The following is a 25,034-nucleotide window of genomic DNA, read 5'->3' as shown; positions in this document are numbered from 1 at the left end:
TTCCGTCGTCACGTCGGGAGAGGAATGGTGCTTTGTGCTGGCAGGCTGGTGGTGGTGGTGGTGGTGGTGGTGGTGAGCGTGCTGCTGCAACGCCCCTGGTCTGCAGCGCTACAGCGCCCCCCTGGACGGCCGAAAGCTTGGGGGATGTCTCTCCCTGTGCTTTGCTCCCTTTTGCTCCGTAAACTTGCCAAACACCTTTTTCCCAACCACCACCGTCACCACCGTCACCACCAACTCCACCTCCAACTCCAAACTCCCAAACTCCCACTTCCAAAACACCACCACGCCCCGACCACCACGCGTTTCACCCCTCCAAAAAAAAAAAACATATTGATCTTTTACAAAACTACCGTCACGATCGCGTATTCATGTCTTAGCAGAACAGAACGGTTCGCTGCTTTTTTTTTTCTTTTGCTGCAAAGAAGCTTGGGTCGTTGCAACGGAAGGCTAACTCTTGTCCTGCAGACGCGAGACGAGGACGGATCGCTAGGACGATCAAAGGAGACCAAGGGGGCGACCCTTAGCGACCAGCCAGAAAGTGCTGCGTCCCTCGACCCTGCTCCTACTCTCCGTTCTTCTACAACCAAGTCCAACACGCCTGCACGCGGTGCGACCCCCAAGAAACCGACCCCAAAAATGTCGGCCAACACGAGGACTACGCGATCGCGCTTCTCGAGCCCGCAGGTGCCGGCGCATGGAGGCAACGACGCCCCGACGAGCTCCAAGGGCGCCAACGGCGAGGAGCAGCAAAAGACCTTCATGCAGCGCTGGCTCGAGCCGCCCGTCCAGGTCAAGGCTAGCTATCAGGAGGCCGGGCTGATGCGCGGAGGCATCTTTGAGAACATGGCGCCCCTCGGAACCCTGCCCAAGGTCGGCCTATTTAAGAAGACGGCTGCGCCCTCGCCCATCGCCGCCTCGGCCGCCACCACCCCCGACGACGGCACCAAGACGCCCGTCCGTCGTCGCATCGTCATCAAGGCGAGACAGCCCGCCGTGCCCGAAACCCCGACCCCTGCGCCTCCTCCGCCGCCCGCCCGTGCATCGGCGCCTGCGCCGGCTCCTGCGCCAGCTCCTGCACCTGCGCCTGCGCCTGCGCCCGCGCCCGCGCCAGCGCCAGCGTCGGCGGCCGAGGAGGATGAAACCCAGTCGGATGCGACCGAGGAGGAGGACATTGACGACGAGAAGACGGAGGAGCAGGACGACGATGACGACGAGGAGGAGGACGGCGGCGCCGAGATTGTCGATCGCGAGGTTCAGGAGGCTCGCTCGTCCATGATGGCCGCCGGCCGGCGTGCGCGCCGCGCCGTCAGCGCCGCCGACACGGATGACGACCAAGACTGGGCGCCGGGCCGTCCCGGCAGCCGAGCCGGCCCTCGCACGCGACGTAGTGCGTCGCGGGCCAGCACGCGCTCGCAGCAATCGGCAGCGTCGACGGCGGCGGCTCTCAGCCTCAAAGAGGTGGTCGGCACGGTGGTGGAGGCTGCCGTGGGAGAGGCCCTGTCTCATTATCGGTACCCCACCGCCTGGGCGCTCCGCACCCTCTTCGATGAAAATTCTCACAAGGCCGATTTCTTGACCCTCACGCAACGCGTCTTTGCGCAGACGGCCAACGCCGACGAGTTTGAGGACTTTGCCCGCCAAATCCAGGCCAAGAAGCGCGAGGGCAAGAAGGACAACAAGGCCCTTGGCCACTTCGTGTCGGACGCGGAGGACCCGCCGCATCCACCCAAGCGCGCCTCTTACGGCACCCTTGTCAAGTTTGACGTGTCGACGTTGCATCTGGAGCGCAAACGTCGCGGCAGCAAGGTCCCCAAGAAGGGGAAGCAGGCGGCGGCGGCGGCGGCGGCGGCGACGACGACGACGACGACTACGACGACGACGACAACAACAACGACAACAACGTCGGCTGACGAGAGCGCTGCATCCGGCGAGCCGGCCAAGGAGCCGGACGCTGAGCCCGAATCCGAGCTGCCGCCGCGCAAGAAGCGCAAATCCACCAGGCAGCCTCATCAGGAGGCTCCCACCCCTACCACGTCAGCAAAGGGCAAAATGCCCGCCGCGGCCAAGACCAACGGAGCTTTGTCCACGGCTGCCGGCGGCGGCAGCGGCGGCGGCAGCAGCAGCAGCAGCAGCAAGAACAGCAACAACAACGGCAGAAATAGCCACAACAAAGCCAACGTTGTGGAGACGCCGTCGCGTCGGCGCACGCGGGCTCGTTCATCATCGAGCAGCATTTCGTCGCTTTCGAGCGCGCTCTCCTTGACGCCGCCCGGCCACGGCCACGAGGACAAGGAAAATGGGGCCCCCAGCCAGGAGCGGGATGATGACACCCCCTCGCGCTCCAGCCCTGTGCCGGCCGCCAGCGTCGCCTCCGCCGAGCCAATCACAGGCACCAAGCGGCGTCGGATGAACGCACCGCGCAAAGCCCGGAACGCCAGCAACAAGACTTTGTCCTCCCGACAGCAGTCGCCAGCTGCCGCGTCCACCAACGCTGCCGCGACCACTGGCGTCGCGACACAGCAATCCGCCGCCGCCGCCGCTGCTGCTGCTGCCACCAACGCTGCATCTTCTGTCGCCGTCGCGACGCCCGCGCCTGCATCGTCCTCTTCTTCCGCCGACGCCGAAGACCAGCCCTATGCGATGCCTGCGATGGTCGACTCGCCATGGTTTCCTCCGCTCCCCGGTTCCAAAAAGGGCTCCAAGGCGGCCAACCTGGGCATCGTCTTTCCTGCAAAGTTTAGCGACAAGGCCGAAGAGCCTTCGGAGCAGGAGCTCAAGAGGCGCGCCCACACCGCCGAGGCCCGCAGGCACACGGCCACCGTCCCCATCCCCATGAGCAGCGTGAGGGCCCCGTCCCCCCCGCCCGCCGCCTCGGACCGCGACAGGCGCAACAAGGCCAAGGCGGACCCCTCGGCGTCCACGCCCGCCGGTGCATCGCACCGGCACCGCGCCCGCCCGCCCACCCCCATGACGGCCCCGCGACGCGTCCTCGCTCCTCCCTCGCCGCCACCACGGCCCAGCCGGCCTCCTCCTTCTCGGAACACCCCACGCCGGTCAGGGAGGGCCGCAGCACCCGCTCATCGCTCAAGCGCACCCACGACGAGAGCGAGGATCCGGCCCTGCATCAGCAGCACCAGCCGTCGTCCCCCGCCACCCTCAACTTCCCGGGCTCCGACGCCGCGCCGTCCACGGCGCCCAACTCGCGCGCCGGCACTCCTGCCCTGAGGGCCCCCAAGAGGACGAGGACGGGCCTCCGGGTGAAGAACTCGTGAGTGAAAAGCCTTGCATCCCTTGTTTTTCGTTGTTGTTGTTGATGATGATGATGATGGATTTTCCATCTCATCACGCCCGCGCGACCCGTGTCATGTCATGTCATTTCGAGCACTTCAGGATGGCTAACCCCGTTTGTTCTCGGTGCCCAGGCCGATGAAAAAGAAGAACGGCCCATCTGCCGGCATCCCTCGTGCCAGCGGTGAGCGGAGCAGCCCTGTGGGCAATGCACGCGAGGTATGTTTCACCTCATTTTTCCCTCCGTCTTTTTTTTTCATCACATCCTTTGGGGCACATCACCGATAGATGCGTTCATCATCATCTCACCTGAGATGATCAGCTCTGCCGTCCCCCCTCCCCTCCCCTCACCCTCCTCACCCTCCTCACCCTCATCCCCCCTCTCCAGCCTTGCTTTCAAACGTTCATCAGCCATGAGTGGCAAAGCGCCACGCCTCGCTCCCACGGATTGCTGTTTTCCCAAAATAACGCAGCCCACATACACCAACCCACCCGCCTATTTCGTGCAGCCCCAACCTCTGCACAGACCACCGCATCGCCCTTCTCCCTTGGCGCCGTGCCTGACTGACTGACATGCCTTTCTTCCCACGCTCACGCAGGACGATAACGATGACTACTGCTCCTCGTGCGGCGGCAATGGCGAGCTCCTCTGCTGCGACGGCTGCACCCGCTCGTTCCACTTCACCTGCGTCGACCCGCCCCTGGCCAAAGACGCCATGTCCGATGAGTGGTTCTGCAACGTGTGCCGCTCCCGTCGCGATCCGGCGCACCTCCCCGTCCGCACCGGCGCCTTCAGCATGCTCCTGGAGAAGCTCGACATGAGAAATGCTAGCGCCTTCCGCCTGCCGGCGGCCATCCGCGATCGCTTCGAGGGCGTCCGCACCGGGCCCGACGGAGAGTACGAGGAGGTGACGCAGCCGGTCAAACCGACCAGAAAGAAGAAGGCCGACGAAGAGGTGGGCCCCGACTTCTTCACCCGCCTCCGCGACAACGACGGCAACCCCGTCATCTGCCACGGCTGCCAGCGGGGCAGCTCCGCCGAGCGCGCCCTCATCATCCCCTGCAGCGCCTGCGGCCTCCACTGGCACCTGGACTGCCTCGACCCCCCCATGGCGCAGCCTCCCGTGCTGCGCACCTGGAAGTGCCCCCTGCACACGGACGACCTCCTCGCCAAGCTGCCGGCCCAGCTGGCCCCGGCCCACCGCTTCCGCAAGATCAAGGACGCTCCCGTCATCCGCCCCATCTTCACCCGCGGCTTTGCCAACAACGGCTACATTGACATCGATTTCGACGACGATGCCGAGGAGAGCGGCTGGCGCGACATTGAGTCGTTTGGCCGCACCGTGCGCTTGTCGGAGAAGGGCATCAAGCTGGACTTTCTGTCTCGGTAAGCCTCTTTTTTTTTTGAGTTTGTTGTTGTTCCTGACTGACCGGCGCTCTTTTTTTTGTTGCAGCCTCCGCGAGCGCCATCCCGCGCCCAAACCCGCCGCGCCTGAGCCCGCTCAGCCCGTGTCCATGGTGGCTGCCGTCCCGGCGCCGTCGTTCCAACAGGTCTCCCTGGAAGCCCAGCAGGCCGCTCTCAGCCTGGCGGCCCTGGCCACCACCCAGGCACGCGACGGCGACGGCGGCGACGACGACCAGAGAGGCCTCTCGGCCCTGATCGACGCCATGGTCAACGACGCCGATCCCAACGTCATCCATCTCATGTCGCGCGCCGACGCCACGCGCATCGCCAACGGCCAGCTGAGCAAGCTGGACCAGCAGAGCTTGCGGGCCATGCTTGCCAGGGCCGAGTCGGTGGCCGAGGGGATCAGGACGTTGCTGGCTGCCTCCTCGGATGAGAAGCAGCAGCAGCAGCAGCAGCAGCAGCAGCAACAGCAGAAGCCTGCGACCGCAGATGAGGACACACGGGAGGACAGGAGCGTCGTCGTGAGCGTTGCAAGCGCAACCGCGGTTTCGGGGGGTGATGATGATGAGAAGGAGGGTGCTGCGGCGTCATGCGCTCCGGGAACGACGGAAACAAGGCTTGGCGGTAGCGTCAGCGAGGATGTGGACATGACCGACGACGACAAGCATGCGACGGCGGCCGCCGCCGAGACCGAGGCTGCCAACGCCGACACCACCATGCTCGACGCGGCCGCCAAACCCTCCCGTCTCATCGCGGCCGCGTCGCCCGCCGCCACCGACGACGTCCCCGCCATGACGCACGGCGAGAAGACGCCCCCCGCCCACGGCGGCGACGACGAGGGCCTCGACAGCCCCAACCAGTCCCCCGCCGCGCCGCCGCCCCTGCTCGTGCTCGACGGGCACGCCGGCGACGACGCCACGGCCGCCGGCGCCGCGGCCGCCGGGGACGGCAAGGCGGAGGAGGACGCCGACGCCGAGGCCGGCGAGAACAGCCCGGCCACGCCCACCAAGACGGCCGCGCTGGGGATCAGGGGAGGCGAGCCCGTCGTGGTGGGCGAGGATGAGAGAGATGGGGAGGTGGTGGTGGGCGGCGCCGACGAGGTCGGCGGGGAGGGCAAGGTTTGATGGGGTCATCCTTCAAGGGCCACAGCGGTGGAGGAGGGGTTTTGTCTGAGGGTCGGAGGCGATCGAGAAAGATGGATCGGCCATGGATGTGTGGGTGGTTTGGTTTGGTTTGGCTTGGTCTGGTTGTTTCGTCGTGGGTCTTTTGCCCCTTCATCCTCCTCTCCCCCCTCTCTCTCCTCTCCCCCCCCCCGCTGGCGTTTCCACCTTTTCACATACCTCGCTTGTTCTCGGCGGTATTCTCTCTTCAAGGCCGCGGATGGATGAGAGGATATTCGCCATGCTCCTCTCCGTCCGGCGCCTTTTGTTTTTCTGTTCTCTTTTCTTTTTCTCTTTTCCTTCCTCTGATGACAACGGCCTCTCTCTCGACGAGAGAGTTTTTTTTTCCCCATGGTTTCCGCGCACACGCAGTCATAGGCCTTTTTAATATCCGGGGGGTTTTCAAAACCATTCGGGGAGTATTCGAACAAGATTGGAAGTCTGGAGTTCCGGGGGTTGAAAGGGGGGAAGGGGAATCGATGGCATGAACACAGACAGGTCGGGACAGTACGGACTTCTGGGCGGGATCAGAGACGCACGGCGCGGTGGGGGGGAAATGCTGTTTGTATTTTTTCGGGTTCGCCTGCGATGAGACAGAGAGACAAAGACGAAGAGAACGAGATAAAAGGACCTCAAGAAGTGTTAGATGTGCGTGCGTGCGTGTGCGTGCGCTTGGCCTTGGTGGCCTTAAGACAATTGCCATGAATCAAAAAATCCCGCGAGATCTCGTGTGCTTGATGCCTTCACACATGCCTGTTTTATATGAACTTTGGATTTGGCTGGACATGCCCGTCCGCGGTACATGGTCGTCGTCCTCTCTACATCATGATCGGTATAGCAATACAAAAACAAGTTTTTCTGCAGCAAAATCCCACGACCATCCCAAATGTCCCATCATCCAACACCACCACCGAACGCATCCCGCACCCGTGCTGCCTCCGTTGTCAAGCATACGCCGCCCAACCTGGCATCCAAGTTAGCAACGCGATCTCAAACCATCCGGGTCTTACGAACCAAGGCGCAAGACAGGCGAAGACGCTTACCAGAATACAACACCGCCAAGTTCGAAATGCTCGTCGCTTGGTTGATCAAATCGTTTACCGTCGCCATCACGCTCAGCGTCTTGCTCAGCTTCTTCTTCACCACCTCGATGGCGCGGTCCGCCTCGCTCGGCTCGTTGACCGACCGCTGCCTCTTTTCGGCGCCGCCGATCCCGGCGGCGGCGGCGCCATCGTCCCCGCCGTCGCCATCGTCCCCGTCCCCGCCCGCCGCCCGCGCGTTCTGCAGCCTGGCCATGCGCACGGGCGAGATGGACCACTGGTACAGCGTGTCGTACCGCAGGCTGTCGAGGATGGTTTGGATCGAGGCCGCCTCCTCGCGCAGCGCGTCGAGCGTGAACTCGCAGCAGCGGCGAAACACGCCTTCGGTCTTTGTGATGCCCATGCCGTCGACGATGTCCCTCGTCAGGCGGAAGGGCACAACCTCGGGCACCGGCAGGATGCGGCCCATCTCGAACGCGACGCCGAGGTCGATGTGCACCACCTCGCCCGTTTTGGTGTCGATCAGGATGTTGTAGCCGTGGCGGTCGCCGAGCCCCAGCACGTGGCCGAGCATCGAGATGGCGGCGGTGGTGCGGGTGTAGGCGGTGCGTCGCTGGAACCATTCGTCCGGGTCCGGGAAGTACTCCATGAAGAAGTACCGCATGACGGGGCGGAACCGCTCCGTGACCTTGCGGAACACGGCGATGCGCTGCTCTACCGTCTTTGTCTGCGCGTTCCCAATCTCCTTGCGGCACTGGGACCCCTTAAGATCCTTGGGGTAGTACCTCTCGTGCGCGGGTATGAGGTACTCGTGGAGCGGGATCGTGTTGGACACGAACTCGATGAGCCCCGACGACGCCGTCAACGGCAACACCTTGTAGGTTCTTACGCCGAGGTTCCGCTGGCGCGTGGTGCGGTGGAGCTTGAGCAGCTCCGAGACGGCCGCGAAGACCTGCTCCATGATGGCGTCCTGACGGAGGTCGTCGCTGCCGCCCTTGAGCAGCTCCTTGAACCGCTGGCCGTTGGTGCCCACCGCCGTGAGGATCTTGGGCGCGCTGACGCCCGAAGCGATCGTCATTTCGGGCTCGAACTTGTAGATCTTGGGCACGCGCGAGTAGTCTCCCGTAGGCGACAGCTCCATCTGCATCGTCGGCGGCGGGATAGGGTACCTGGCGAAGACGTCGAGGAACTCCCGCCCTTTGGCCACGCTCTTGATGGGAAGCTTTTGGCCAGCCTTGAACCTGGCCTTGTCCTGCTCGACGGCGAGCGCGTGGTACGCCCGGCTCGTGTGGTCGATGGCCCGCCAGATCTTGCCCACGGTCTCCGACTTGGACAGCGCCTTGGCAACGCGGTCAGCAGCCCTCTGCCGCGAAACGGCCACCTCGTCGTTCTTGTTGACGCGCGCGAGCACTCCGGACCAGACGTGGTACATGCCGTGGTAGGAATGGTCAACGCAGATTCGATACACCAGATCGATCAGCGTCTTCTGGAAAGGGGTCTGCTGGTCCTGAAGGCGCGATGAGAGCTGGTTCATCAGCGGCGCGAACTTGCGCGTCGGAACCTTTTTGATGTATTTCTGGACCGCCTCGTTCGCCACCGCATCCTCAGACGTCCCCAGCCAGAGGGCCATGAACCGCAGGGCGTCGTTGTTGTGCTCGTCGGACGCTGCGAGGGACAAAAGGTAATTTTCCAAGCTCAGCCGCAGGAGCTCGGATCGTGTCTGTTCGACGCGACGCAGCTCGTGCTGGTCGAGCCCTTGCCACAGCTGGGCCTTCGCAAGGAAGCTGGCGTAGCGGTTCTTCTGCTGAGAGTCCCGGGCGCTGGCCATGAGGGCTTTGAGCTGGGCGACTTCCTCGTCCTTGCCCTTCTTGAGGTTCTGCAGGCGAGCCAAGTCCTCTAGGCTGTCCGGGTTCTGCAGTTGTTCGTCGCAGAACGTGGCAAACTGGTGAAACACCTGGCCGGCATCCTTGCCCTCGATCTTGCCCTTGAGCTCCTTGAGCGCGGGTTCCAAGTACCGCTTTTGGATGTTATCGGGGCTCTCGAGCCTGGCCACCGACACCCGATAGCTGATCTTGGAGAGCAGATCGGAGCGGCTGACCGGAACCGTCTGCTTCTTCAGGGACGAGTCCCCGGCGATGTTCTGAAGCATCCTGATCGACGTAATCATCTCGCCTTGGTCCCACAGAGCGTTAGCCGTCTCCATCTTGACCGCCGCATCGATGCTGAGGCCGAGCGACTCGCTCGACCGGATGAGATCCGTGAGCGTTGTCGACAGGTTTAGCGTTTCCTGGTTGGCGCGGTGGAAGCGGAAGATGTCCGACGAGAGCAGCAGCCCGCGGACCTGGAGGAGGCGAGCATCTGCCGGAGTCAATCCGGTAGCCCTCAATCCGTGATGCTGGCTCCACATGCTGAGCGTCGTCTCCCTGCAAGACAGGATCTGGCTCACGTCGGGGTATCTAACATAGTCAGCATTGTTGACGCGTTGACTCTATACGCCCCCCACGTGGGAAAGCATTCGCTTACCGTCCGCTCATCATCCACTTCGACCGGCTCTCGAAGCTCTCCAAGGCGAGCTGAAGTTCCGTCAGGTCAGTCACATTCAGCACGTCGTCAAGCTCTGTCAGCACGGCAAGGGCGCCGAGCTGGTGGCGCAGCGTTGACGTGTTGAGGCTCTGGCTGGTCAGCTGCCGGACCGTGCTCCTCAGCCCGTCATGGATGGCAGCCCGGACGGCCTCCACGTTCGGTGCCTGATGCATGGCTTGATAGGCCTTGTACACCGTCACGGCCCAGTTCTCGCTGGTCGCTGGAACCGGAAGGTTCCACATCTCGAGTCTCCTCGCCGTGGTGAACGTCCCGTCCAGGGAGTCCGACGAGCCGTCGAGGCTCTGCTGCATCTGCAGCAGCGAGTTGGACAGGCCCGAGAGGCCAAGGCGAGTCAGCGCTTTGATGAGCGCCTGACCGTCAGAGCGAGCTGCAGGATCCCGGCTGCGCAGATGGCTGTCGTACTGCGCGCCTCGGAAGGCCAGGCTCTTGCCTCCGTCGTTCTCATAGTCGACGCGTGAAATAACGGTAGAGAGGGACGCATCTTGGTTGAGGCCATAGTACGCGTCAGGATCGTCGATGTTCTCGAAGATGTCCAGCAAGATCTCGCTCGAGTCTTCTTCGAACATGGCGGATGAGTGCCGCGAGGACCGGGTGGATTCCGAGTTGGCCAGCTCCACGAAAAGGAGAGCCACCTTGAACATGCCGCATCGCGTGGCAGCCGCGGCGGCGCTCGACAAGTTGACATCCAACCAATGGCTTCGGTCTGCGATCGAAGACTCGTTCGGCAAAGGCTGGATCCTCAGATAGAGGATCATATTGAGGAGCAGTTTCAGGTTCTCCTTGGCCGCCTCCGAGGTGACGTTCAGCCACTCCTTGAGCGCAGCAGAGAGCTCCCGTTTTACCCATGGCTGCCTGTTCCAGTGATTCAGCAAAACGAGGTGGGCGACGAAGGGGAATGCGCGCTCGGCGAAGCCCTTGACCTTGGTCAGGATGGGAGGCAGCACCTTGAGCGTCACAAGCTCAGGGGCGGACTGCGCTAGGAGAGTCGTCAGCTCGCGGGCCCAGCTCTGACTCTCCAGCTGCTCGACAGAAAACACGTCGGCCGGAGCGCGCTCCTTTACGCAATATTGGTCACCCTGGGGCGAGCGATAACGATCCCAGTTCGACGAGATCTGCAGCGCTTCGGAGAGGCTTTTCTGACAAGCGCCGAGAAGATCATGGTTTTCTTCGCTTACGGCGTCCGAGACGATGGTGCGAAGGGCCGCCTCGGCAAGGCCGGCCGTAAAGCAGTCTCCGCTGACGGTGAGCGCCTCGATGAGGTTCAGGAGGCCCTCTTCGGAACTCTCCGCGTTCATCGTGAGCCTCATGTACTCTTTCAGCTGGGATTCGCGCAGCAGCTCGTCCGGAACTTCGCCCGATGCCGCAAATGAACGGCCCAGCACACGTCCTGCCCAGGCCAGGTATTCCCCGCTCAGGCGCTGGGACGCGCAGCTCTTCCACACGACGGCGCTGTGATCCACGGCGTCGCCGTCGCTTTCGATGACGTCCCGACGGCTGGACGGAGGGACTTTGAATGACCCACAGAGCATGCCCAACGCCACTTCGCGTGCCGGCTCGTTGAGGAGTTGGTTCGCGCGATCCCAGTCTTCCAGGATGGCGAGGAGAAGGTTGCTCTCATGGGTGCCTTTCTCGGCGTTGCCGAACGATCGGATCTGGGCAGCAGACTGCGTGATGGACTTGAAGGCCTGCTTCTGCGAGTCGTCCAGAAAAGCGGGCGAGTCGTAGCCCGCGAGGTACTGGGAGAACCATGAGTGGAAGACCTGCGCCTTTGTCATGGTCGCCTTGAATTGGCTCTCCTGCGTCGTGCTGGCCTGGCTTGACTCCAAGAACACGCGGAGGTCTGCGAGGCTCGAGAGGGCGTAGCCGGCCAGGAACGACGGCGTTTGCCGCAGGTAGGCTTCCCCTTTCGTGATGAGATACCGAGTAACACCGAGGGCGTCGTCGGCGCATTCTGGATCCACGATGAACGCGCGCAGGGAGTGCAAGAGCATCTCGAGCGGGTACGAAGACGTGGCGCAATCCCCGGCCATGCAGATGAGCACACGGATTTTGCGCAGGACCGAGCAAGCATGCAGCGGACCGAGAGCCGGGTGGATCGTGTTCAGGAGCTTCCGCGCGACGAAGACGACGAACGGCGGGGTCCACAAGGTTTCCAACGAGTACGGCGGCAGGCGGTTGCACAGATGGGTGATCTCTCGTGGCAGGTACTTGGCCTTGAACATTGGTTGTTGGTTCGGGGGGAGGGACTCGTCGAGATGGCCAAGCTTCTTGATCTCCTCCATGATGTCGGCAGCATAGGCAAACCGCTCGTCCCGGCGGAACGCCTTCTCCATGGGACCCTCCTGGTCGAAGATGTCAAAGAAGGTGGCGATGATATCAGTAAAGTTCAGGGCAAGGTTGTCGATGTACACGTCCTTGCCCAGGATCTTTCTGAGACGGCTCTCGCCCGTCACGTGGTCGCCGCCGCTGGGGATGCTGATATCGTGGGCGATGCAGTATGCGACGATCTTGGTAAAGCTCTGCAGGACCAGCTGCTGGGGAGTCAGACCCAAAGCCTGCGCCAGGTCCAACGTTTCCTGCTCCTGCCCCCGCATCATCATGATGGCTGCGGCCTCTGTCTGCGCCTCCCTGAGAAGGTCGTGGAGGCTGGCGAAGCCAAAGATCTGAAACGGCATGTCCTGGATGGGGTCGGACTCGAGCCAGGTGTACAGCAGCTGGGGAGCAAAGAGCGTGAAAAGCTCCTGCGGCCCGGAGAGCTGCAGCGTGTCCGAAATTCTCCGGAGGCAGCTCGTGGCGTACTTGGTGGAGTCGGGAATCTTGCCCGGTGTCTCGAAAATGTGATAGATGCAGCGACGCAAGAGCGTGGGCCACCGACAGGCAAGCTCGGCGAGCACCAGGAGCCGGAGCGCGATCCCTTCCGTGACCCGAGGATCGGCCGGAAGGCACTGCAAGACATCGACAAAGATATCGTCGTGGGTCTTGAGAACGTAGAGGCCGAAGATCTTGGGGAGGCTGCGGCCGACGAAGTACTTCACCTCCATCGGGCCGTCCTGCAGCATGCTCAGAAGAGTCGATCGCGACGAGGACAGCTGGAGGGCGGAGGCGTAGTCATGCTTGACCTCCAGGAGGTGCAAGAGCAGGCCGGAGAGGCGAACTTGAGCTGCCCCAGAGAGCGAGTTGTGAAGGAGGCAGTTTTTCACCAGATAGTAGTAGAGGTCGCCGGCCATGTCGGAGATCTGCAGGCCCTCGTGCGTCCACATGCTGATGAAGCAGTCCATGATGTCGATGCAAGCAGACAAGGCCACTTCGCAGCACGAGTAATCGTGGGTGCTGATGATGCCGCCCGCCATCTCCAGGACCCGCGCGGCCGATTCGACGGGGATGATGGCGTCCGACGAAAACAGCTCCTGCATGAACGTCCGGCAAGCCAAGAAGTGCTCCTTGGGCAGCTCGACGAGCTGGTCGATGATCGGTTCCGGGACGCGCCCGATCGCGCCGTCATCCGAGCCGATCACACCCAGGAGGTGGATGCGCAGGCTTGTTTCCAGATAAAAGGCGTCGGGCGTGAAGGAGAGCAGAATGTCTCTCCTCGGCAGCGACTTGGCTCTCAACACCGTGCTGCCCTGGCTCGTTTCCGACTCAAACTCATCGTCAACATCGGTGGTATCCGGGTTGCCAAAGGACGGCTCCCGACGTGACCTGTCATGCAACGCCTCCGAGAGCTTGCCGAACAGCTTGAGGAGATGGGGGTTGCCGTTCCTCAGCGCCGAGAGCTCGGATTCCTGCAGGGGTGGTATGTACGGGGCCGAGCAGGCTAGGACGAGATGAAAAAAGCCCTCGTTCGAGGGGGCTGACAGAATCACTTGCAGCGTGGCGTCGGCGACTCCAAAGAGGGCAGTTTCAAGGTCTCGCGAGGCGGCCGCGTTCAAGTTGACAAGCTCCGGAAGCACCAAGACTCCGGTCAGGCAGGCAAGGACGATGCTCTGCAAGCGCTCCGTGGACACAGGAGCGGCGCCTTCGCTGCCACGTTTCTGCCATGACTCGGCCAGTTGATGGAGCTCTTCAACCTTTGGATAGAGCAACTCAAGCGCCAACCGCCTCGCCGTCTGGAACCCGGACGGGTCGGCCACCTGTTGGGGCTCGGCCAGAAGCTCTTCTGCCGGTGGCGGCGATGCTGGGGCAGAGGGGTCCTCCTGGTCCGCGAGAAGCAGATACCGTACGAACGGGTGCATCTCGGCCTGGCTCTTCCAGAACTGGGCGATGGGCCCGCCGAACAGGCAAAGGGGGCTCGGCATGGCGAGCAGCGGAGCACCATAACACGCCCTCAACAAGTTGACGATATCGTAAGGGGTGGCGTGGGCGGCATGGAGGGAGGCATACAACAACTCGGCTGCACAACGTCAGGGGCCATGTCCGGGAAGGATGGGGGTAGCTTTGCTGGCTTACCAGGGCTCCATCTGACAAAGACCCAGCGAATGATGTGGCTTGAAGTTGCCTGGCTGGCATTGGGAAACATGTGATTGCGGAGGCGCAGCAGAGTGAGCATCAAGATGAGGGACGAGTCTACAAGCACCGCGGGCCCGCTAATATCGGCAGTTGTGACGATTTGGTTGACATCGTCGGCAAGCTCGTGCCTGGGGACGAGGTTCGCTTTGAGGATGGCGTGGAGGAGGACGCAGGCTGCGCGGCTGACCGGCGGTAGAGACAACGCCCGCACCCCAAGCTGCCACAGCTGCTTCCACGACGAAGCCAGGGATGCATGTCGCGATGGGGAATGCGCGGCGAGACTAGGCTGGTCAGACGAGACCGCACCGAATATCCAACGAGGTTCCGGGGCTTACCTGGCGCAGGCGATCATGGCCCAGGAGGCTACGCTTGCTTGCTTCGCAGTGACCGATTTGGCCAGGTCGGCGAGCGTCTCGGCCATCTCTTCCAGCGACGGAGCCTTCTGCTTGACCAGGAACGGGACGAGCTGTAGCGCTGTTAGGTGCACCGTCGGATCCAGGGACCGAAGCTTCTGCTGGATCCGGTTGGCGCTGCCCGCGACGCGGCGTCTTTTCCGGGGCTGGTCGTCCGGGGTTTGCTGGCTATGTTCTCGTTGAGAGTAGCGAGAGTATGCACCTTCCAGGATGGCGATGTTCTCTAGCAGGGCCCAGTTCTGCTCGCCAGGTTGATGGTAGGGCCGGAGGGCGAAGACGCCCGTTGAGGCGTGATGTGCGGGGAGAGGCATCCCCGTGAAGGTCACGTCGTCCAGCTGAAGCCGGGCCCGATGTTCGCGCCTCGAGTAATCGATCCACAGCGCTTCCAACAGGTCTTCGACGTCTTGAAAGATGGCAGCATCTGCAGCCTCCCGGAGCAAGCTCTCCACGTAAAGATGCGTGACGTAGATCGTCTTGAGCATCTCATCGCGCACCGAATTCAGCATGGCGTCTCGAGAAAGAGCGCGAGGCTGCCACCAATGCGAGACGAGAGGGACGACGGCTCTGGCCAGCTTCGAAGAAAGGGCCATGTCCTCGGCCTGAACACGCTGGAAGATGGCGTTGAAGGTTGAGAAGGCGACCTTGTGGAGCTCGCCGATCTTCAGATTCCGTAACTGCAGAACCCGCAACACGGCCGTCGACGTCTTATCGGCCTTGCTCGGGACAGGCGCGTTGGGGGGTGCGACCAGCAAGCCGATGCACGTCAGAACCTCGAGAGCGATCTGACTGCTCACCTGGCTGGCGCCTTGCGAGATCAGGACGGACCCCGCCCTGGCGCTGCCGCTCCCGGGGGCCGGAGAGGCGCGAGAAAGCGATCCGCTGTCGCGATCGCCCAACTCGAGGTAGCGAGAGAGGGCATCGACGCAGAAGTCGACGCACGTGTTCCAGCTCTCGCACGACACAGCGGTGAGATGCTCGACATTCGCCGGGAAGCCGAGGAACGTCACCAGGGTCTTGACGTAGTCCTTCAGGAGAGGGGCAATGTAGGTGTCGTCGGGCCCGAGGAGAACTTGGGTGATGTGGTCGATGAGGGCCTTGGACGTTTTGCGCTTGATCTTGGTGGCTCCGTGCTGGACCGCCTTCCGCAGGGCCTCGGCGCATTTCTCAAGCCTCGCGGCGGCATTGGCGACTGACCTTGCCGACTTTTTCGAGTCGAAGTAAATCTCCTTTTCCAGAAGGATACAGCGGAACAGGGCCTCATACAGGGAGTGGTAGCCCTTGTCGTCCAAGGCGTTTCTGATCACGGGTGAGCCAACCGTCCAAGGGCTCGAGGACGTCTTGGACGCCCAACACATACCTCTGGGCCTGTGACCCGCGGTCCACGGCGTTGAGATACGCCAGCAGGTCTGGGTTGCTTGGGTTAGCCATGTAGAGAGAAAACTACCTATACACAAGGCGGCTGGCTCGGGGGCGGCTTACCATCGACGGCATCTTTACGGGTGGTGGCCGTTGAGCTGGTGAGTTGTGCTGAGCATCTCCGCGTCAGCAGGCCTTGTCACTGGCAACCCACACCGCATAGCCTCACTCACAGGCGATCTGCTTGAAATTGATGGTTTCACCGTGGTTGTACGTCTTTGGTGGCCGAGCCATGGTGTAACGCGGGAACCGGACCGCCGCCAACGAGGCGAGGTCTCCAGGTCGTCTCTTTGGCGGACGCTGAAATCACGTTGAGGCCAACGGAAGTGTTAAGAAGTGGGATGGCGGCAGCAAGGCTCCATGTGGCGACCGGTCCCCGAAATCCTCCCGCAGGCGAGAAACAGAGGCTTCCGAACCGGGCATAAAGCGAACGAGTTGAACGCGTGGCGAGAAGGCTCCCAAATGCCGCCGTCTTGAACTCGATTAAAAAAAAAAAAAAGAAGAAAACAAGGCTCCAAGTTTCGGGGGTTGGTTGGGGGGGTTCAGCCCATCTATACTCTCTCGCTGGTCCTGGCCGGCCTGAAATGCAGGCTTGCAAGGAGGGAGGCCTTGACGGGAGCGTCGGCGTGGGTGGTGAAGGACGGCAAAGACGTGGACGCGAGCAGGGAATTCGCTACTTTCCAGCAAAACTGCCGCTGGAGGTTCATGGAAGGAACAATGCTCTTCAGGTCCAGGCTACCATCTGCTCGAATTGAAAACTGGGAAGGCGCACCTCTCTCCCGTTCCTCGCTGCCCTCAGGTCCTTCCTTCTCTCCCATGGATGGGATCACCAGGCAGGCAGGACGGGGAGCTATGACCACCTCCTGCTTCAGCAGCCCCCGGACGCGCTCAGGCACCCTCCGGCCCCGTGGAGCACGCGCCGCGGCGGACCCACCCTGGGGAAGCTGGCTCCAGCGGAGCGCGGCAGGGAGTGGCAGAAACGCCTCACCGCCCAATTCTTTTGTTGACGACCTACACTGAACTGGGAACCCGACCTCATGGTTGGCGCGGGACAGCTTTGAGACCTTCCACCTCGCATCGACCATCCGCGTCGCCCATCTCTCGGAACCCACGTCCGGGGCCAACTTCGCCGTCTGCGCCCTCCAGGACCATCTTCCCGCCCCCGGCAGTGACACGACGGCGAACAGAATCCCTGATTGCGACCACAAACAAAACAAAAAAAACCCACTGCCGCCATCCCGGGAAGGAGAATGCGCCGCGCTTCTCGATCCGCCGACCATGTCTGAACTCCGCCCTCTCGAGGCCCTCCAGGCCCTGCACGCCGAGCTGGTCGCTGTCCGCCAGCATCGGTACAATAACCTGTCCGTGCTGGAGCAGCTGTTGGAGGCCCAGACGCCCGCCTTCCAGAAGCTCATCGACAAGCCCCCGCGGAACTCGGCCCACAGGACGGAATTGGGGACCGGTGAGGACGAGCCCAGCTTTCCGCCGCGCACGCAGGATGGCCGGGCCCATGCATGCTGACTGGGAGCCAACGTCTAGGCAAGGTCAAGATCGACGGCGAACAGTACGCCGTCAACGAAGACTTCGTCAATGACTGCCTGAAGACCGCCGACGACCTCGATCTGGACGAGCTCGAAGCCGCCCGCATCCTTCTCGATTGCGACGCCGAGGGCGATGTGGAGACCCAAAGCCGCCCCCTCTGGGAATGCGCCATCATTCGCTTCCACCAGGAACGCCGGTTTCTGCTCGACTGCATGCGCCTGTGCCTCGAGATCGCCGCGGACGAGGAGCTGGAGGAGGGCCTGCAGGACGCATTCGGCGCCATTGTCGACGAGAAGATCTTTGGAATCCCGGCCCCAGGCGCCCCGCGCACCGGAGACGCCAGGAAGAAGTTCGTCCCGAGATGCGTCGAAGCCATCGCCAGCGTGCGGTCCATGCTGCAGAGCATCACGGACAAGGCGGCCGCCCGGAACCTCCTGCAGCAGGCCAACCTCGTGCGCTCCCCGGAAACCCAAGAGACGCTGGACTTTTCGCGATCCAGCCTCCTCGAGCAGCACGAGTGCCTGGCCGCCATCTTGCACGCCGCCGTGGAGAAGCGCCATGCCACCGTCAACGACTTCCGGGAGTTCCTCAAGTCGCTGAAGAAGACCGACAAGTACGATCACTTTCTGGGTACGTCCTGCGACCCCCTTCTTTCCAGCTGGGGCGGGCTCGCCTGCTAACGTGTTTTAAACCAGTTCATCTCTTCCCGGTGCTGGCGGCCTACGTGACGGTCTTTGGCTCGCCGGAAGGCCTGGGCGACCTCCAGCAATCGCGCCAGCTCCACCAGGCCATCTGCAAGCCGAGCGACGATGACCAGTGGACGCTTCCGTACCTCGGCGCCGCCGTCCGGGCCTGGTGGATTGCCGAGTACAGCGGATGGTACATCGACGACACGGCGTACGACTTCCAGGGCATCAACCTGGACGAGGAGGACGAGGAGAGGAACCGCCAGTTCATGGAGGCCCTCAAGGAGGGCGCCTTTGACTTCATCCTGTCGGTCGCGGCCGACTGCCGCGCCCAGGAGTGGCAGGACCCATCACGCCTGGGCATGCGCCAGTGGCTGCCTCGAAAGTGTCCCCCGCTGGCCTCGGACCCTTTCCCCTTCAGCCATTTCCTCCAGCAGAGCCTGGTTGTGCACCTCGAGGCCTTTGTGGATGCGGCCATCTCCAACCTCCCCGACATGCTGCGCAGGCTTCGCGCCGAGGAGGACGAGCAGCGCCAGCTCAGCCAGACCCACGAGCAAGATTTCGACCTGGAGCGCTTCCTCGTCATCATCTCGTACGCGTACGAGGGGCGTCCCGAGGCCGCCATGTCCTTCTGGGAGGATCCCGACAGCAACCTGGCCGGGTTTCTCCAGTGGGCCTCGAGGCGCGCCTCGACCCCTCTCGTCAGCGCCTTCTGCGAGATGCTGCAGTGTCTGACCGACAACGAGGAGTGCGCCACGGCCGCCCACAACTTCCTCCTCGACGAGGGCCACCAGGCGTCGTCCGGAAAGATGAAGCGCACCCAGTCGTTGACGTGGTCTCAGATCTTCAAGGAGCTCGAGTACTTTACGAACCGGATACGGGAGAAGCACGCGCCGCCTCCGTCAAACTCCGTCGTCCAGCGCCCGAGCCGGCCCAGCGTCGATCTGATCGAGGCGGAGCCCGAGTCCGCCCTGATGCTGGAGTGCTACCTGCGCCTGATCGCCAAGCTTTCCGCCGAGAGCGAGGTCTGCAGGCAGCGCATGATCGTGGACGAAGACATGCACGTTGTCGACACCCTGTTTCGGTTGATCGACGGACCCCTGCCGCCGCGCCTCCGTGCGGGCGTCTTTTACGTGTTCCGGGCCCTCATGACCAAGAAGCAGGCGGCCGAGAGCGAAGCCATGTGGCGCTACATCGACGCGTGGGCCACCAACACGCTCCAGACCTCGGGAACCCAGCAGAGGGCGCTCTTTGGGCAGCCCCAGACCCCCGAAGGCCACATGGAGAGCCTCTTGAACGAGCTCGGAAACGGCTTCGAGGACGCCAACGCCTTCATCCAGCTGCTGACCTCCCTCTTTGCCCCGCCCGAGGGCGACGAGGGCCTGAACGACAGCCTCGCGTTCCCCGAGGATCTCGGCGGCAGCACGCGCACCCCGGGCATCGAGCTCTACGTCGACTTTGTGTTCCGCGTCTTTTCGCAAAAGTCGCTCGACATCCCCGATCCCGCCCAGCTCCGGACGACCCGCCTGAGCTGCCTCGAGTTTGCCCTGGCCTGCCTGTCGACGTTCAACGAGGACCTGATCATCCTGGGCAACGCGAGCAACATCGCCATCGACGTGGCCATGCCGACGACCGACCTCGCGGCCTACGTGCGCCTGCACCCCTTCGCCCGCGTCATGGAGTGGCTGTTCAACGACAAGGTCGTCACGGCCCTCATCCGGACGATCCACCAGGACCCCGCCGCGCTCGGCGCCGCGTCTCCCGAGTCGCCGCTCGTGCTCGGCATCCTGCGCGCCGTCCAGATCATGATCAAGGCGTTGGAGCTCCAGGAGACGTACCTGCACCTCGTGCGGCCCCTGATCCAGTCTCTCGAGCCGGGACAGCGGCGCCCCTCGGTGGCCAACGCCTCGCTCTCCTCCTTCGAGGACGGCATCCTCAGCCACCTGAGCCTCGTGGTCGACCTGGGCAAGTACTGCAACCTGGGCCACGGCGAGCTGACGCTGGCCTGCCTGAAGCTCCTCGAGAAGATCTCGACGTCCCCCCGCATCATTTCGGCGTGGAACCCCGATACCGGTCGCGTCGGCCACCGAAACAAGGCCATCGTGCAGCTCGAGAGGGACGACGAGGGCCTGGCGATCGCCGCATCGCTCGCGGCGAACCTCGAGGCCACCATGGATCCCGTGCTCGAAGCCGAGTCGGAGGACTACGTCATCAAGCTGTTCATCCTCGACTTCCTGTACGCCTGCCTCAAGGCGACGCCGGACCAGCCCACCATCGCGCACCTCCTCCTCGGCTTCCGCTGCGAGATCAACCGGCTCGCCATCGAGCCGGGCGGCGTCTTCGATGCGCAAAAGTCGCTCTTCCACAGCCTGCTGAACGTCGCCATCACGCTGCAGGTCTTTGAGGAGGATAAGGGGATGCGCGGCTACCTTGTCGCCCTCAAGTTCCGCGTCCTGCGCATCTTGCAGGTTCTCTGGAAGTCCCCGCTGTCCGGGGTGCTTGTCATGGACGAGCTGAGGACGACCAACTTCCTGTTCCACATGCTCCTCAAGGAGGTGCAGATCCAGCCGGACCTGCGCTGGGACGGCGTCCAGGCCAACAGCCCCGACTTCCTGCTCTCGCCCGCCTCGGTGGCCTACATCGACTACCTCGGGGCGCGCGCCATGCTCTTTGAGTACATCGGCAAGGAGCTGTGCAGCGTGTCGCAGAACCGCATCCCCTCGGTCAAGCGCCAGATCTTTGACGCGCTGAACGGGCAGGTCCGGGTCGACAAGGAAGAGCCGCTCGGCATCCCCAACATCTTTGACCTGTTTGACTTTTTGAACCCCGACGCCAACTGGGACGTGCCCGCGCCCGAGTTCGTCTTTTACAAGGACCTCGACCTCCGCCCTTCGGCCGTGGAACACGCCGACGCGGGCGTGCAGTACGACATCCACAAGGTGCGCGAGACGATCGCCCTCAAGCGCAACGAGTTCCGCGACACGCTCCAGATCGCGCCGCAGCAGCACCTGGAGGCCATCGAGACGGAGGAGGCGATCCTCATCGAGTTCCTCACCTTCACCAACCGCCAGAGGCTGCTCGCCGCGTCGCGGCTCACCCTGCTCCGGGCCTGGGCGAACCTGCTGCTGGTCATGTTCGAGGCCAACGACTTCCGGGGCACGCCCAAGATGGCCTTCTTGCTGCAGGCGCTGCAGGCCATCCTGCCGACCCTGGAGGCCTTCAGCACCCTGAGCCCCGCCGAGGCGTTTGAGCTCGCGCGGGTGGCCAAGGTGCTCCTCTTCAAGCTCGACCTTTCCGACCAGGACGGCGCGGGCGCCAGCGCGTCGACGGACAAGGAGCGGTTCACGGTCGGCAACCTGATCAGCGACAAGCTGTTCCAGCTCTTCCAGGTCTGCCTCGGCTCCATCGGCAAGTGGGCCGGCAGCGCCGAGCTGCGGGCCCTCTACTACGGCATCTGCTACCGCTACCTCACGGCCGTCGTCGACAAGGACACGGTGGCGGCCGCCAGCCTGAGCCGCAGCACCCGCGGCCTCGCCGCCGCCCGCGTCAAGACGCTCAAGGCCATCCAGATCCACGGCGATCGCCTCCTCAACGTCATCTGCGACGACGCGCTCGGGAGCGACACGGCCTGCCAGACGGCCGCCACCGTGCTGCTCTCGGCGCTCGTCCACACCTCGCACCGCGCCGCCGTCCCCGCCGCCGCCGCCGCCGACGACGAGGCCCACATCATCGACGCCCTCAACCGCCTCAACTTCATCGGCGTGCTGGTGGACTCGCTCAAGACAATCCTGGCCGACTGGCTCGCCGTGGTCGCGGCCACGTCCCCCTCGGCGCCGCCCCTGCCGGACGCCGCTCTCGGCGCGCTCGACGCCTCGGCGGCCCGGGCCGCGGAGCAGTACCTCACGGCCAAGCTCGCGCTCCTCTTGCGGATCGCGCAGACCCGGCAGGGCGCCAAGCACGTGGTGCAGGCGAACCTGTTCCGGGCGATCGAGGTGTCGGGCGCGTTCGCGGCGGACCCGGAGCTCGAGGTGGACGCGCGCGACGTGCGCGCCATGGAGCGGCACTACGCGCTGCTCGCAGCGCTGGCGAGGGTGGTGGCGGCCGCGGTGCTGGCGCGGGGCCAGCACAACGTGTTCCAGGGCCGTCGGTTCCTGACGCAGCACCGCGGGCTGGTGGTGCACGTGCTCAAGAAGAGCGCCGGGATCGGGGTGCTGCCGCCGCCGCCGCCGCCGCCGGCGACGACGACGTCGATGGGGGCGGCGATCGGGCTAGGGAGGAGCGTGGTCCACGGCGGAGGGGACCAGGAGGCCCAGGCGCAGCTAGAGGAGAGGATCGAGGAGCTGACGGAGGCGTTTATGTTGCTGATTACGGCGACGGGGTTTTTGGAGGTGCGTTCTTTTTTTTTTTTTTATCCACTTCCATGACTTGTGTTTGACAAACGTTTCGGTTTGGTCTGGCACTGGAACGTACATGATGATGAAAAACCCGTACTAACTAGCCATTCTGCGCAACAGTTCGAGTCGGATCAAGTCCTGGGCACCGAGGCCCTGACGTCGGGCATGACGACGCTCTTTCACTGAGGAAAGGGAAGGCGAGAGAGGGAGGTTGGATAAGGGAGGGATATGGGGGAGGATTGTCTGGCGGTGTGTGAGAGAGAGGGAGTGTGTGTGTGTCAGGAGAGATGGGGGTACAACAATAGAACCACAAGGATCTTTGCGTAATGAAATGTTTGTATGGGAACAAAAGCCTCGCAGGCTTGGTAGCTGCGTCAGCTTCAAGGTAAGGATCTATGCTACCTACCTAGGATGTTTGGGTGGATGGATGGAAACAGACAGACGGGAGCAGAACGAGATGCGAGTCAACGGAACGGTCAGCACGTTACTATAATATTGTACAGGCGCAACGCTGGGAGCATGCATGCACGGATGCGAGCGAGTAGGAAATGGCTCCAGAATTGACCACTGGACTGCTTTGATGTGTGCTTTCTATTCTTCGAGTATTCTCCCCCATGCCTGTATCCCTTCCTTCTTCCCACCCATCAACGCCAGACGCCATGCCTCCAGTCGTAACACGGTGAGGCGGGGTATATTCTTCTTTCGGATCTCATATCCCAGATGCACCGAGGTTGACAGACGCTTATCAAAGAAGGGAAGGAAAAAAAAAAAAGACAAAATCAAATGCTTAGCCCCCCCCTTCCCTCCCTCCCCTTCCCCCTCCCCCTCCCTAACCCCCAACGCCGTGCCGTTGACGTTCCGTGCCCGCGCGCGCGATGCATTCATTAGATACCTTAGCTATCCGCCCCACACATCCTGCCTTCCAAGTGTCGTCCGTTGGGTCGTGAGGTCTGCCCAAGTCCCGAGTCCCCCATGGTTTCCATCCTGCGCCTGTCCCCGCCGTGCCCTATCATCATCATCATCATCATCATCATCATACACTGCCTAGCTAAGTGAAAAAAAAAAAAAAAAAAGAACAAGAAACAGAAGATTGCGTCTTCCCGCCGGCGGGGAAGGGTACACCCACACACAACCCGGAAGGGAAAGGAAACTCCCTTGGGGTGGCCGTGATGTGATGCCGTATGGGGGGTGTGAAAGGGGTCTCAACCGTGCGATCGCAAGCCTGGTCGGGGTTGCCCCATCGTTGGGTGTGGCGCCAGACCGACCGGTTGGTCCAGCGTGCGGGTTTTCGTGAAAGGCCGGGTACGTGGTGATGCTAGACACGCCCTGGCAGGTTGGATTGGGTTGGTCCGACCTCGGGCGGACGGCCGGGTGGCTGGCCGGGTGCGTGTCCGGTCGGCCGCATGCCTCACACGCTCTTGCAGCCCGGGAGAATCAGCCCCATGCTGCTGCTACTGCTGCTGCTCCTGCTGCTCCTGCTGCTGCTCCTGCTGCTCCTGCTGCTGCTGTTGCTGTTGCTCATTGGGTCTGGCCGGCCGGGTCTTGAGCTTGAGCTCCAACGGGTAAAACCCCTTTTGCCGCTGGCCCCAGCGGCCCGAATTCCCCATGCGATCGATCTTTTGCCTGCAAATGGGGCATATCCGACGGGCCGGGTCCATCTCGAGGGCCGAGTGGAGGCATTCGGAGCAGAAGAGGTGGCCTGGCGGGCAGGCGCTGCGTTAGCATGGTCCGTCGACGGGATGGAACGAGAGAGGGAACGAAAAAGGGACCTACCGCAGTGCGTCACCGTCAGGTCCTTGACGTTATCCATGCAAATGACGCAGTCCAGGGTGCTCAGCCGGACGTAGTTCTTGCCAGCTTCCTGCTCGGCGGCCAGCTCGGCGGGCACTTCGTCCCTATCGACGAGGTCGACGACCTCGATGCCGTCGAGCTTGTCGCCGGCGAGGGCGGGCAGGTCGTCGTCGTTGTCGTCGTCCTCGCGCTTGCGCTTCGCCGTGGCCGTCGGGGTCGCGGGGGGCGCGGGGCTCGACGAGAGCGGGTTGGCGGCGGAGCGCGACGGGCCGGCGCGGGGGTTGGCGGCGCGGGAACCGCGGCCGGCGTTGGGCGAGGACATGGCCGAGGAGGGTCGAGGGCGACTGCGACGGCTTTGAGGGATGCCGGAAGTCCGTGGGCGAGAAGCTGGGTCGGCGGGACGAGGTTGGAAAGGATCAAGATCGAGGTCGAGGTCGAGGTTGAGGTTGAGGTGGAGGTCGAGGTCGAGGTCGAGGTCGGTGGCAGGTTGAGAGGGCGGGGCAGGCCGGGGTGGTTGCGGCTCGCGGTGGGTGGCAAGAGAAGGCTGGCGAGAGCTCGGAGCGGCTGGCGCTGGATTCCAACGGTCGGGACGGACGATTGGGCCGACCATGTAGAGAGGCGGGGAAGGTTGGCTGAGGGCGGCCGGCGGGCGGACGGCAAGAAGCTGAGGCAGTCCGACGCCAAGCCCAGGCAACGGACGGGCCGGCGACCAGGGAAAAGCGGGTCCCGTGGCGGCGGCGGTGGGTCTTCCCGCGGGACCCCGGTCAAGGCCGAGCATGGGTCCAG

At 63.2% G+C, this 25,034-nt stretch overlaps 4 protein-coding genes across 4 annotated transcripts; 2 read left to right on the top strand and 2 right to left on the bottom strand.

The window, feature by feature from the left end:
* Positions 1-636: 636 nt before the first annotated feature.
* VTJ83DRAFT_2546 (uncharacterized protein) lies at positions 637-5,820 on the top strand (the record flags this gene model as incomplete). The annotated part of the gene is made up of 5 exons (XM_071008828.1): positions 637-2,841; positions 2,886-3,268; positions 3,423-3,507; positions 3,888-4,675; positions 4,743-5,820. 5 exons carry the CDS (start codon positions 637-639, stop codon positions 5,818-5,820), a joined length of 4,539 nt encoding a protein of 1,512 aa, XP_070869086.1.
* Positions 5,821-6,800: 980 nt separating this feature from the next.
* VTJ83DRAFT_2545 (uncharacterized protein) lies at positions 6,801-16,069 on the bottom strand (the record flags this gene model as incomplete). Its single annotated transcript, XM_071008827.1, has 8 exons — positions 6,801-6,820; positions 6,900-9,352; positions 9,420-13,890; positions 13,947-14,287; positions 14,342-15,715; positions 15,777-15,825; positions 15,899-15,946; positions 16,009-16,069. 8 exons carry the CDS (start codon positions 16,067-16,069, stop codon positions 6,801-6,803), a joined length of 8,817 nt encoding a protein of 2,938 aa, XP_070869085.1.
* Positions 16,070-17,113: 1,044 nt separating this feature from the next.
* On the top strand, positions 17,114-22,643 carry VTJ83DRAFT_2544 (uncharacterized protein; the record flags this gene model as incomplete). Its single annotated transcript, XM_071008826.1, has 4 exons — positions 17,114-17,297; positions 17,375-18,007; positions 18,073-22,451; positions 22,578-22,643. The coding sequence occupies 4 exons, from the start codon at positions 17,114-17,116 to the stop codon at positions 22,641-22,643; spliced, it is 5,262 nt and encodes a 1,753-aa protein (XP_070869084.1).
* A 1,265-nt stretch (positions 22,644-23,908) lies between these two features.
* On the bottom strand, positions 23,909-24,858 carry VTJ83DRAFT_2543 (uncharacterized protein; the record flags this gene model as incomplete). Its single annotated transcript, XM_071008825.1, has 2 exons — positions 23,909-24,156; positions 24,231-24,858. 2 exons carry the CDS (start codon positions 24,856-24,858, stop codon positions 23,909-23,911), a joined length of 876 nt encoding a protein of 291 aa, XP_070869083.1.
* Between the last annotated feature and the right edge of the window lie 176 nt (positions 24,859-25,034).

Source organism: Remersonia thermophila, chromosome 2 (assembly GCF_042764415.1).
Source record: "Remersonia thermophila strain ATCC 22073 chromosome 2, whole genome shotgun sequence".
In the NCBI taxonomy this organism is placed as follows: domain Eukaryota; kingdom Fungi; phylum Ascomycota; class Sordariomycetes; order Sordariales; family Chaetomiaceae; genus Remersonia; species Remersonia thermophila.
Note: the sequence above shows the minus strand (reverse complement) of the source record. Positions and strands in the feature narration are given on the sequence as shown.